Below are 12,282 nucleotides of genomic sequence, written 5' to 3'. Positions count from 1 at the left end.
TGGATTGTGGGGGGAGGGGTTGGGGAGGGACCACAGTTGGGCTCTGCGGGAGAGACTGTCTGGACTCTGGGGGTGAAGGGGTTCTGGTATTTGGGCAAAGGGGTACCCTGTGGCTGGGCTCAGGGTGGGGAGCTAGGGAGCAGTGATACAACTGGGTTGTCATAGGGGTTTCTTTAACTCTGTACTCGGGGAATTTGTGTGTCTGTATTGTTACAGACATACTTGGTGACAGGTATTTTGAAATAAATTACCAAAATTATTGAAACTGGTGTGATTATGTAGTGTCATTTTGACAAATAAAATTTGCAGAATTTTGCAGAATCTTAAAATATTATGCACAGGATTTTTAATTTTTTGGTGCAGAATGCCCCCAGGAGTAACTAAGAAAGTCAGTTTCACTTTTGCTACTGATGGTATATAGGCTAGTGTAGAAAGAGCTCAGTTTGTTTATCATGGTTATGAAAGACTGCTGGTTTTCATGACATGGCAGTACATCATCTGATCCCTGTCCACAGTAGCTCTCATTGGTAGTGACACTGCAGCTGTGCCATTGTTGAAAAGCAGGTCCTGATTTTCCTATTGTTAAATGCACTCAAGTGCTATACCAAGAAAATTAGGATTTGTAGCCACCATTGTTCAGAGTGGTAAAACAATGAAGTGGTTATACCACTTGAGTCCTACAGTATAGCTTGCTTTTGCACTTCCTACTCTACACATTCATTCCTATCACAGATGACTTGTATATCCTGATTTTCGAAGCAGAAATAAGGCCCTGATGCCTTTTTTTTTTGGCTATGCTTTGATATTTTGTTCAATCCCGAAGGTCTAGTGTTCTAATCAAGTTGCAAAAGGTAGTTTTTGCTTTGATAAATTTAAGTGTGCATTTCAGTCGCATCCAAAATTGGGAAAATGGCACAATGTAGTGTTGCTGGGATGGTGGTTGTTGTAGTCCAAAGCAAGAAAATTATTGTTAAATCTCTCTTTCCGCCCCAACTCACATAGTATTTCACAACATTATATTAACATAAAAAGAACAATAGTAATAGTAAGCTTTATCTTTCACCTGACCCAAGTATTGTTGCTGTTACCTATTTTTGTTACAAGGATCCAGAAGAAACATTCTGGTGATGGTTCTGTCCCTTTAGTTTTTCTTTTTCTTTGTAATTTTTTTTAGCTATTGGATCTTTTTTCTTTCTCAGAGAATAGACAAATGGATCAAAGTGACATATTTTGAGGCAAGTGATATGAGAAATTGAAAGCTCTACTACATGCATTTCAAAGAATAGGAAATTTATAGTGTTTATACAATACATGTTTTGTCCAATAATGTATCTAGTGAAGGACATTTGGTAGTAAGGTCCAGTTAAAGTTAGCATAAAAGCAAGGCCTTTCTCAAGATAAAAGGACTAAATTGTATTAAAATATTCTTATTTTGATATTTTTGGCTTCCAGAATGCAGCAGCCCAACCCCTGGTCCTGGAAAGGAATGGGAAGAATATGTGCAGATTCGAGCTCTTGTTGAGAAAATCCGCAAAAAACAAAAAGGTAATAGAAAAACAGCAAAATTTAGAGCAACTTGTGTATCTGGAATAGCATGTCAGTGAGATCTATACCAAACAACTATGCAGGTGCATGGAAAATCATTCAAATACGGGAGATATTGCTAGTGAAAAGTAACATATTAACAAACTTCATAAAGACAGGAAGTTGAAGTCAAAATGACCTCTGTAAGTAAGTCTTTTTTGTTTCTTGCTTAGGCACTTAAGTGCTAGTAGGGTGTTTTGTTTAACTTAAGTGTCTCTTTGGATTAAAGCAAGAGTTCAGACATTGCTGGAAAGGAAGGAATTTTTTTTTTAAAGAAATAATTCCCTGGACAACATGCTAATGGCAGAATAAGTGTCTTTATATGACAACAGAAATAATGTCAGTGTGTGACTGGAATTCTATGCCAAAATGACATGTAACTATTTATTGTGTGGGATATTGTAGTAGCTGTTCTCATCTGACATAATCACATAGCTAAAACTATGGTTTTAGCTCCCCCTGAGAGAACATTTGAACTGTAGGGTAGACAAGATTTGGGTGGGCTATTAATTTGCCTCAGCAAGTTTGGCTTTTCCCATTTAATATATGGTCTAGAATGAATTTTCTCTTGATATAATCATCATCTGACCCCGAGCCATGGGAAATAGTTTTATGCACTGACCCGTAAATAGCTTTTTTCACTTGCTGATGCATCTTTTTAAACTTAATATCTGAGATTTATGTATGAACACTGTCTAAAAATAGCCTTATTATGAAGTTAATTCTTACGTTAATAAAATGTCTACAAAAGGGACAAACAAAATTTGTCATAAGCAAAAAAAGCATATTTGTGATTAATAAATTAAAAATACTTTCATCTAAGAATGCAATAGCAAGTTAGAGGTATTATCCCTATTTTATAGACAGGCAAGCTTTGGCACCAAAGGGTTGTGGTTTGCCTAATATCTCAGTGAGACAGTGGTCAGTTTGGGAATAGAGCTCAGCCAGGACGTGTGATTCCAAGCCCCATTGTCTGACATCTAGATCATGGTAGCTCTGCAAAAATTAAAAAATTTTGAGTTGATCATTCTAAATGCGTTGTACCATATTCTAATTTGGAATGTGTTACCAGACACGACAGAGATTGCATTTAGCAGTAATTTTTCATAAATTGTATTTTAACTTTGGGCAAAAAAACCCCCAAAACAGCCCACCCCAAAATCATTTAATGCAACATTAAAGTCAAGAAATGCAGAAGGTAAGGTTCCTACAGCAATAGTTACTTGATCATCAACCTATTTTCTGTTGTGTGTTTATATTTAAAAAAAAAAAAAAAAATCTAATGGAAAAAAAAAAAGTCCTTAAAAATCAGTTTTAATTTAATTTGGGACTACAAACCATATTATGCACTAACTGTAGGAACCTTTCATGACATTACTACTTGGTAGAGTTTAAATTGCTTGAATGCATTAACTTTGCATTTCCATACCTTAACACGTTTGGATGTGTTTGCAGGTTAACCTTTACTCTGAATTTTCTGGTGATTGTTTTCAGATAACTGAAACATTCTTCTAATGTGTTTTACTGTAATCAACTGATCTGTACTCAACTTTAATTCTCTATTAATTTAGTTTTTATCTGGGAATATACTATTAAAATGTTTTATTTAGTTTTGGTATAAATAACCCCCTTTTTTTATGGTGTTCATCGCTGTACCTTTTAGCATTTAGTAGGTATTTTACTTGTAATTCATTTTACAAGAACTACAAGAATAGATACTGACTAATGCATAAAAACCTCACATTGTTAAAAGTAGCTTAGGCCTTTGATATTCCCGTTGTCAGGAGGTGATGTTTAAAGATTAAACTGATGCTGTTTGAGTGACTTGATCATGTATTTGGATCGGGATGAACTTCTATTATGTTTCTTCCCTCTCTGACTGACGTTGTTTTCTGGTGTTATGTCCTATTGTCTAGTATTATGTAATAGATACCCTGCCTTATATCCTACCACAATGCATATATACAATAGCAGAGTTAAAGCTAGTCAATGAGTTTCTTGACTCAGAGTTTGAATATTTTACATTGTGTACTTTTTCATTGAAAAATACAGAACCTTTTAACCATAATACTATTGCCCAAATGTATCATATACATGTAATATTATGGATAAATATTACATATATATATTTAGAAACATCACCACCGAAATGCCGCAGCGAGGTGTCCTGTGGGTGCACAAAAATGCCCTGGCAGGCGCCATGGCACCCACAGGCACCACATTGGGAACCGCTGTTCTGGAGTCCTTCTTTTCTTTACAAATGCATTTACCATCAACACTTATCCAGACTCTGTCTGGATGCAGATGGCTCAGTCATCTTACATAGGGACGTCCAGTACAATTATTCTTTTAGGGATAAAGGAGTGTAATTGTCAGATGCAGGGGATGACGTTGGCTTTGGGATCTTAGGGATTGGATCAGGCAGGAAATAGATACCAGATGGAGGCAAGAGGTGTGACCAAGTTAATTGCTGGCATCCCCAATAGCCAATGTCTAGTGCATATGAAGGCAAAAATGGCTAGTTCCCAGAGGTAAGTGAGACCTAGGGTTTTGCTGGTGTACCCTGTAGCAGAAGGTGAGTCGTGAAGTCTTCACAAACAGAGGATCCCCTTTGGTATCCTCTTACCCACTGGGAGAGGGGGTGAGGATTAAGAAGAGAGCTGAATCCTAAGGCTTGCCTGAGGAGGATCTATCCCAAGTTAGTGGTTATATGTTACGGAACCCTGTAACTCTGCACTGGACCCAAATAAATGCCTGGTATTAAACAATGACTGGGAGGTGGATGGGCGGGCACACTGCATCCCTATCCAATGTAAAGTTGCAACCTTCCACTTAAATCCATCCGTGGGGTCTGTCTACATTCACTTGTATGTCCTGATCAATGCAGTTATCATCAACACTTAGCTTTGGAATGTCTTTACTTTCAGCTCATTTAAATGAAAAAAGGGAAAGAAAATGTTCAGACATTTTCTTTCACAGACTAGTTTGATTTGCCATTTCTAAGGTGACTGGTAAGCAAATGTGGCAATGTTTAGGTTGACTAAAATTGGATATGACTGTAGAACATTACTGAGTTACTTTTAACAAAGACCAGTTCTGATCCAACCTCTTCAAAGGATAGCTGGGGGATAGTTAGGAGTTTTTCCTTTACATGTGGTTTATATTGACCCTCTGTGGCCTGTTAGATCCTCTCATTTCTGTGTTTTTATAAATTGTGCATATAGGTTTGTCTGTTACCTTTGATGGAAAAAGAGAAGACTATTTTCCTGAACTAATGAAATGGGCCACTGAAAATGGAGCATCCACAGAGGGTTTCGAATTAGCAAATTTTGAAGAAGAGGGCTTTGGTTTGAAAGCAACAAGGGAGATAAAGGTGAACGTATGAACATTTGAACAGATTAGAAAATCATGTCTGTAAATGTATTGGAAATGTGACAGCAGGACATTGAAACCATTCTTTTCTCTCTCTCTCTCTCTCCCTCCCTCCCTCCCTCCCTCCAATGTAAAGTTCACTTCACTGGAACTACTGTTATAAAAATATTGTAAACTATATATACGAGAGATAAAATTTACAATAGAAATTTAGTATTTGATGGGTTGTGTAAAAGTGCTAATTATGAATCCTTAGTTGGGTTATTTATTCTGCCCAGACAATTTAGCTCACCATTCCTTGTATCTTTATGCCTCGTTCTACATATTCCCTTCTGCTACTCCCTGTCTACCCCCAGGGTACAAGGCTTTCACTTTTTTTCAAATTCCTTCCTAAAATACACTTTTTTTTCTCATTGCATTAGTTTGCCAAACCAAAGTGGTGCTGTAATATTTATTTGAAGCTGAATTTAAATAAACACTGATTTGTTTTAAATCCATCTTTTGGTCGCCTTATACAGTATGTATCAATTGTACTTTTCTCATTCTTATTTTGTAAGCCCATTGGGGTAAAGGTTCTCTCTCCTGTATGTTTCCCAGCTGTAAAATTGGGATGATAATGCTCTATTATCTTGCAGTGGAGACAATTGTTAATGTGCGTGAGACACTCGGATACTATGCTGAAAAATGCCATAGCAAAGATGCCAAGGAAATTAATATTTCCATATTCATTACAGGATTTAGATGGTGTGTAGTTAATAAAGTAAGGGCTACTAATTGAATGATGAGGATAAAATATTGAACAGCTTCCTCCACCCCATACACTAAAAGAGATAAGAGTCCTGTGATCACATTCTATTTTTCACGTAATTAGAGACTGCATCATAGCACATACGCATGAGGGGAAAGAATTAAGGTGGCGCAGTCATCTTAACTTTGCATACTTCCTAAGTATTGAGTGCTTGACTTTGTAACCTAGATAAATTCATTTTAACATAATATTGTTAAAGTAATATTTATACATGATGTTTTAAATCAAGTAGTGGCTCGACCTATGTTCTTTAAGTCGTAATGTATTGTAATATAAAGTAAGAAGTTCTCATAGCATTTCAGTTTACTTGGCAGTGATGGGTGAGGAGTCTTGATTCAAAATAAATTTAGGATTTAAAAAATGACATGAAAACCTTTAATTTTCTTAATTTATTTACGTGTATATTTGAGATATTTTTAGAGAAACAGGTTTTTTGTTATTTCATGTGAAACAGTAACTACATTTCTGAACTTTCTTGGGTTTTTTTTGTTTTTTTTGTCCCGTCCCCTCACCCCCCGTAGGCAGAAGAGTTGTTTCTTTGGGTTCCTAGAAAGTTGCTGATGACAGTTGAATCAGCTAAAAATTCAGTGTTGGGTAAGAGCAGTTTTTGAATTTCCTTATTGATGTGTATAATGGGAAGAGTTTCTTTGATACAGCATTACAAATTGACATGGGAATGGAATAGCAGTCTAAACATCAGGTTTTCGGTATCTAGAGTCTTGAAGTATCAGTGACCTGAATTTAATTTCCCTTTTCCATTCTTCCCTCTGCCGCCCTCTCCTCTTTCCCATCTCCTTCCCTGCCCCATGCACCAGGTATCTGCCTGGCTGCGATTCTCACCTGAGAGGGTGGATGCATTTCAGTGGTGATGGAATTCCTGATGTGTTTTGGTAGTTTCTAATGCATGTGGAGATGGTATGTGCTATAAATGTAAATAGTGAGCTGCTTATGTTTTGATACCTTACTTTGGATTAATCTTTTTTTTTTTAACCATACAAAAATGTATCCGAATGTCTTAAAGATACCATGTAGCTGTATGACAGGCACTCAAGATAACCATCTCCTATCTCAGGCAGTGCTGTACACTGGTGACCCCAGACACTTTTATTTGGTACAATACTCATGCACAATTTTTAATTATATTAATTTAAAATACATTTAGTATAACTATTTTCCAGGCAATTAGTTCAGCCATTTACTAATCTTTATGGTTAATTCAGGGTCCTTGTATTCTCAAGACCGAATTCTCCAGGCCATGGGCAATATCACATTGGCATTCCATCTTCTTTGTGAACGAGCCAATCCTAACTCTTTCTGGCTGCCATACATCCAAACTCTCCCCAGTGAATATGATACCCCTCTATATTTTGAAGAAGATGAAGTGCAGTATCTTCAGTCAACTCAGGCCATACATGATGTCTTCAGCCAATATAAAAATACGGCTAGACAGTATGCCTATTTCTACAAAGTCATTCAGGTAAGCAGCTTAAATTTAATGTATGGAATATATTGCACTTACGGGGTTTTGAGAGGAAAAGGGGTAAAATAATGACATTAAATGATAAAACAATTTTTTATTGCTGTTAGAAAAACTGAAAATATGAGTCATTAACATACAACTTCTCACTTATGTTTGTCTATTGCTGAGATGTCATATTTTAACAGGTTTGTTAAAATGTAACAGAATTTACAGGGAACAAACAATCATTTTAATTAAAGTAGGAGAAACTTAATTCTACAAGTCTTTCATTTATATCATATATGCACTGCTCCGTAATAGGTTTTCTTTAGAGTAATATAGCTTATTTGATTTTTTTTAAATACAACTGTGCCCATCTAGTAGCAAAATGGAAATGTGGATATATTATACAAAAGTTTTTCTATACATTTCTCATCAAATTTCTGAAGTAATCCTTTAATTTAATTTGTCACAAAGTAGCAAATTATTGCTTTGCCATATAGGTATAATCAATATTGTGAGTGTATTGGGCTGTCATTGCCAAGGAAGCACTTGATATCCAGTCATCAAAGCTGCTTATGGCATTATCTGTGTATAAGGAGCACATGACAGTCCGGGATTTCCAACAGGAGATTGTAGACTAGAGGGCATCTGTTTGGAAGTAGGAGTAGGTTGAAAGATATTGTTAAAACTAAGGAATAGCTTGGTCTTTCAAACAGTTTCTATTAACTACTTTCAGTTAACGAAGGTTAAAAAGCTCTGCTCATGAAGTTCTGCTCTGTTCAAAGAGGTTAGATAGGTTTACTCCCATCAGAATGTCAACTTGCCAACTGCTGTTAGTGCTTAATGCACTTAGAGACAATTTTTGAAAACGCAGTGCTTTGATAGATAGTGTATGGTCATCAGAGGAAATGATACTCCTTTGGAGCTGAGTAGCATCATGGGAGCAGTGCTCTAGCAGAGAATGGTGGGCTCTTGCCTCCTGCCCTTGATTTGGGACAAAATTCACAGAAGGGTACTGAAGTCAGCTCCGTGCACTGCGAAACCTCCCACTTCACTACTCGTAGCTGGCAATCCACAGCTGCACTGCCAGCGATGCACTTCTGTCGGGGGGATGGCAGGAGTGTTATGAAGGGAGCATATAATGCCACATTAGTCATGCTGAGTAGTATCTTATCTTGCTCGAGTAGTTCTAATGATTTTAAAAGGAATTACTAGCACAGTATGAATATGATTAGCGCTTGGTGGAGTGTAGAGCACAGGCACTACGCATGTATCTATACGCTGCATTGAAAGGTTCTGGCAGTGATGAGGCAGCGAGGAAAAGCTCATATATCCGGGAGTTGCCAAAGCTTTTCCCTGCTGCCTCCCCACTGCTGGAGCCTTTACTGTGGTGGAGAAAGCAGGACACTACACTGCAAAAAATAGCAGTGTAGAAATGAGAGGCACTGTTTGAGCATATAGAGAACTGTGTAGGGTATATACCCGGGGGTTCCGGCATGTAGAGCACTCTACTCACCTAAGCCACATCTCATGGTCTACACTGCTATTTTTACGTGTAATAGCTGGCATGTGCTGTCTGTACTCTACATGTCGCATGAAGTGCAGGCATAGCCTCATTCCCTGATCCTACAAATACATGTGTGCGTGTGAATTTACTGCCATTACTTAGTCGCACTGATTTCATTGGATTTACTTTTGGGTTTACTCCACAGTAGTAAAGTTAGGCATGTGCATAAGAGTTTGCCGTGATCAGGGTCTTAGTTATTAAAATTAACCTAAGGCCAGTGCAAAAGCCTGGTTTGCTGAGAAAAGTGACTAAACATAATGGACTTGTCTGCACATAGTAAGTTGCAGAATACAATGTTATAATGTAAAGTATAAATAGAACAGTGGGGAGTGTGTGTCTGTTTAAGTTGCAAGTGATTGCTTAAATGTTTTGGCAAGGAAAAGAACATCTAAAGAATTTTTTATAACATTTGAGAGAGATCTCTTCTGTAGCTGTTTGATAAACGTTAACTGAATTATATGATTAGCTTTGTGTTTCTTGTGATCTAAGTCAACTTGTGTAAAGGGGAGAGGATGTGGAAACTAGTTCAAGTCATTTGAACTTTAGATTAATGTGAATGTCCAGAATTGGCTCTGTAGTTCTGGTAGTCCTTGCTGCACCACATTATGTCCCCAGGTACCTGGAACCTTGCTTCTCATTGATGAGCATTATGATTGCATGGCACCCAAACTGGAATGTTATATCTGTTCAAGTGTGACCGTTACAGAATGTCTAACTCAGTTCAGTTTTTATCTCCACCCCCCCCAACCCCCAAAAAAAGAGAATCTAGCTGAGATCTTTTATGTGGAACTTCATCTTGCAACAAACTTGTGTTACAAAAAATAAAAATCCCTGACTTCTAACAGTGATGCGCGCACACAGCAGCCATGTGTCCGATCAAAAACGAGACAAGCCGCGAACAGTCTCAATTTAGACTTAGCTATTGTTTTGATCCAGTATGTATTGAATTTTAAGATTTTATATTTCTTCAGTATTTAAAAATTACCATGAAAATAGTTTTGTAATTAATAAACTGGTTTGTGTTAGGCATTTGCAAACCATGTTGTAAATTGTGCTAGGATAGAAAAATGCCAGAAAAATTCTTTGGGAGAAGAAACTGGTGTGGCTTTCCAGGCAGAATATCTACAATAAATCAATAATTGGTTTTAGAACAGCATTAATCGGGAAATCTCCTGTGGATGATCACACAGACTTCAGTATTCTATATAGTAATATATTTGTATTTATAAAAGATTGGTGCGGTACTACTTTGATTCAGAAGTGTGGATTTACCTAATAATTCCAACTGTAATACCTTGTGGTGGTAATCAGCCTGATTCTGCTTGGTTTGGGATATGTTAATATTTTAGATGGACTCCATGGAAGTTGTTTACGTGATTCAGTAGATGGCACCCTTCCCTCTGAGTCCACATTAAATCAATACTCCTCCAACAGGATGTTTACTAGTGGAAGTGGTGGTTTTTTGAATTAGTTGTTAAAACCAAGGTCCTGGGCACTTGCGAACATTAAAGATCCCCATGGCCCTTTTGGCAGACATACAGATGTCCTGGCCAGATTCCCTATACCTGAAACTCCTCTGTGGCATGCCTTTCTTCCTGCTTTAATAATTCAGCTGCATTATACAAAACTTTAAGCAGCTGCTGTTTCACCATAAAGTAGACTGCATTTCAGTGGTAGGTGAAGTGATCCCTTTATGCATATATAATTTATATATTAGTTTGTAGCACTTTGGTTTCCTTTGGAAAGAAAAGTGATATATAAATATATGGGGCCAGATATAGTGTAATATATGGTATGTTCCAGTTGCTTTGTGCCACTCAACAACACCAGGCAGCCATAAACCCATTCTGACTGGCCAGTTAAGCTGGATTTACAGGTGTTTTGCATCAGTGGGGTAATACACAACAACCATATCACAATAGTGGATCTGGCCAAGTGTATTTATTAACTTGCATTCAGCAATAATGCACGAGTGAGATTTTCAACTTGTTTGGCACCAAGGGTTCCAAGAGATTCTCTTTATCAGTGTCTTGGATGAAGACTTATGAGTAACTGGTATGGATTTTGCTCTTTGAAAAGAGCTCTAGGTTAACTCTAGTCTTCAGTATATGTTAGAGCTGTCAAGTGATTAAAAAAATTAATCGCGATTAATCGCACTGTTAATAATAGAATACCATTTATTTAAAGACTTTTTGGTGTTTTCTACATTTTCAAATATATTGATTTCAGTTGCAACACAGAATACAAAGTGTACAATGCTCACTTTATATTTATTTTTGATTACAAGTACTTGCACTGTAAAAAACCAAAAAATCATATTTTTCAGTTCACTTAATAAAAGTAGTATAGTGCAATCTGTTTATCATGAAAGTTAAACTTACAAATGTAGAATTATGTACAAAAAAACCTGCATTCAAAAATAAAACAATGTAAAGCTTTAGAGCCTGCAAGTCCACTCAGTCCTACTTCTTGTTCAGCCAGTTGCTCAGACAAACTAGTTTTTACACATTTGCAGGAGGCAATGCTGCCCGCTTCTTGTTTACAATGTCACCTGAAAATGAGAACAGGCGTTCTCATGCCACTGTCGTAGCCGGCATCACAAGATATTTATGTGCCAGATGCGCTAACTATTCATATGTCCCTTCATGCTTCAACCACCATCCCAGAGCACATGCGTCCAGGCTGATGACGGGTTCTGCTTGATAACAATCCAAAGCAGTACGTGTTCATTTTCATTATCTGACTCAGATGCCACCAGCCGAAGATTGATTTTCTTTTTTGGTGGTTCGGGTTCTGTAGTTTCCTCATCGGAGTGTTGCTCTTCTAAGACTTTTGAAAGCATGCTCCACACCTCATCCCTCTCAGATTTTGGAAGGCACTTCAGATTCTTAAACCATGGGTCAAGTGCTGTAGCTATCTTTCGAAATCTCACATTGGTATCTTCTTTGCATTTTGTCAAATCTGCAGTGAAAGTGTTCTTAAAATGAACAATGTGCTGGCTAATCATCTAAGACTGCTATAACATGAAATATATGCCAGAATGCGGGTAAAACAGAGCAGGGGACATACAATTCTCCTCCAAGGAGTTCAGTCACAGATTTAATTAATGCATTATTTTTTTTAACGAGCGTCATCAACGTGTCCTCTGTAATGGTGGCCGAAACATGAAGGGGCATGTGAATGTTTAGCATATCTGGCACATAAATACCTTGCAATGCTGGCTACAAACATGCCATGCAAATATCTGTTCTCACTTTCTGGTGACATTGTAAATAAGAAGAGTGCAGCATTATCTTCTGTAAATGTAAACAAACTTGTTTCTCTTAGCGATTAGATGAACAAGAAGTAGGACTGAGTGAACTTGTAGGCTCTGAAGTTTCACATTGTTTTGTTTTTGAGTGCAGTTATGTAACAAAAAAAATCTATATTTATAAGTTGCACTTTCACAACAGTACTTGTATGAGGTGAACTGAAAAATAAGATTTCTTG

General features: G+C 37.2%; 1 protein-coding gene across 4 annotated transcripts in view; it reads left to right on the top strand.

Annotated features, from left to right (window-relative positions):
* The window catches only part of SETD3 (SET domain containing 3, actin N3(tau)-histidine methyltransferase), a 67,742-nt gene that overhangs the window by 19,573 nt on the left and 35,887 nt on the right, over positions 1 to 12,282 (top strand). For all 4 annotated transcript variants that reach the window (XR_013346428.1, XR_013346429.1, XM_077819350.1 and 1 more), the window contains exons 3-6: positions 1,453 to 1,545; positions 4,809 to 4,957; positions 6,286 to 6,358; positions 6,985 to 7,241. Coding sequence is in view for 2 of the 4 variants with exons in the window: in XM_077819350.1 (XP_077675476.1) it covers positions 1,453 to 1,545; positions 4,809 to 4,957; positions 6,286 to 6,358; positions 6,985 to 7,241 (572 nt within the window). In the remaining 2 variants the exon portion in view is untranslated. The remainder of the gene's footprint in view (positions 1 to 1,452; positions 1,546 to 4,808; positions 4,958 to 6,285; positions 6,359 to 6,984; positions 7,242 to 12,282) is intronic.

This window comes from Eretmochelys imbricata, chromosome 6 (genome assembly GCF_965152235.1).
Source record: "Eretmochelys imbricata isolate rEreImb1 chromosome 6, rEreImb1.hap1, whole genome shotgun sequence".
Lineage (NCBI taxonomy): Eukaryota > Metazoa > Chordata > Testudines > Cheloniidae > Eretmochelys > Eretmochelys imbricata.
This window is presented reverse-complemented; position numbering and strand designations above follow the sequence as displayed.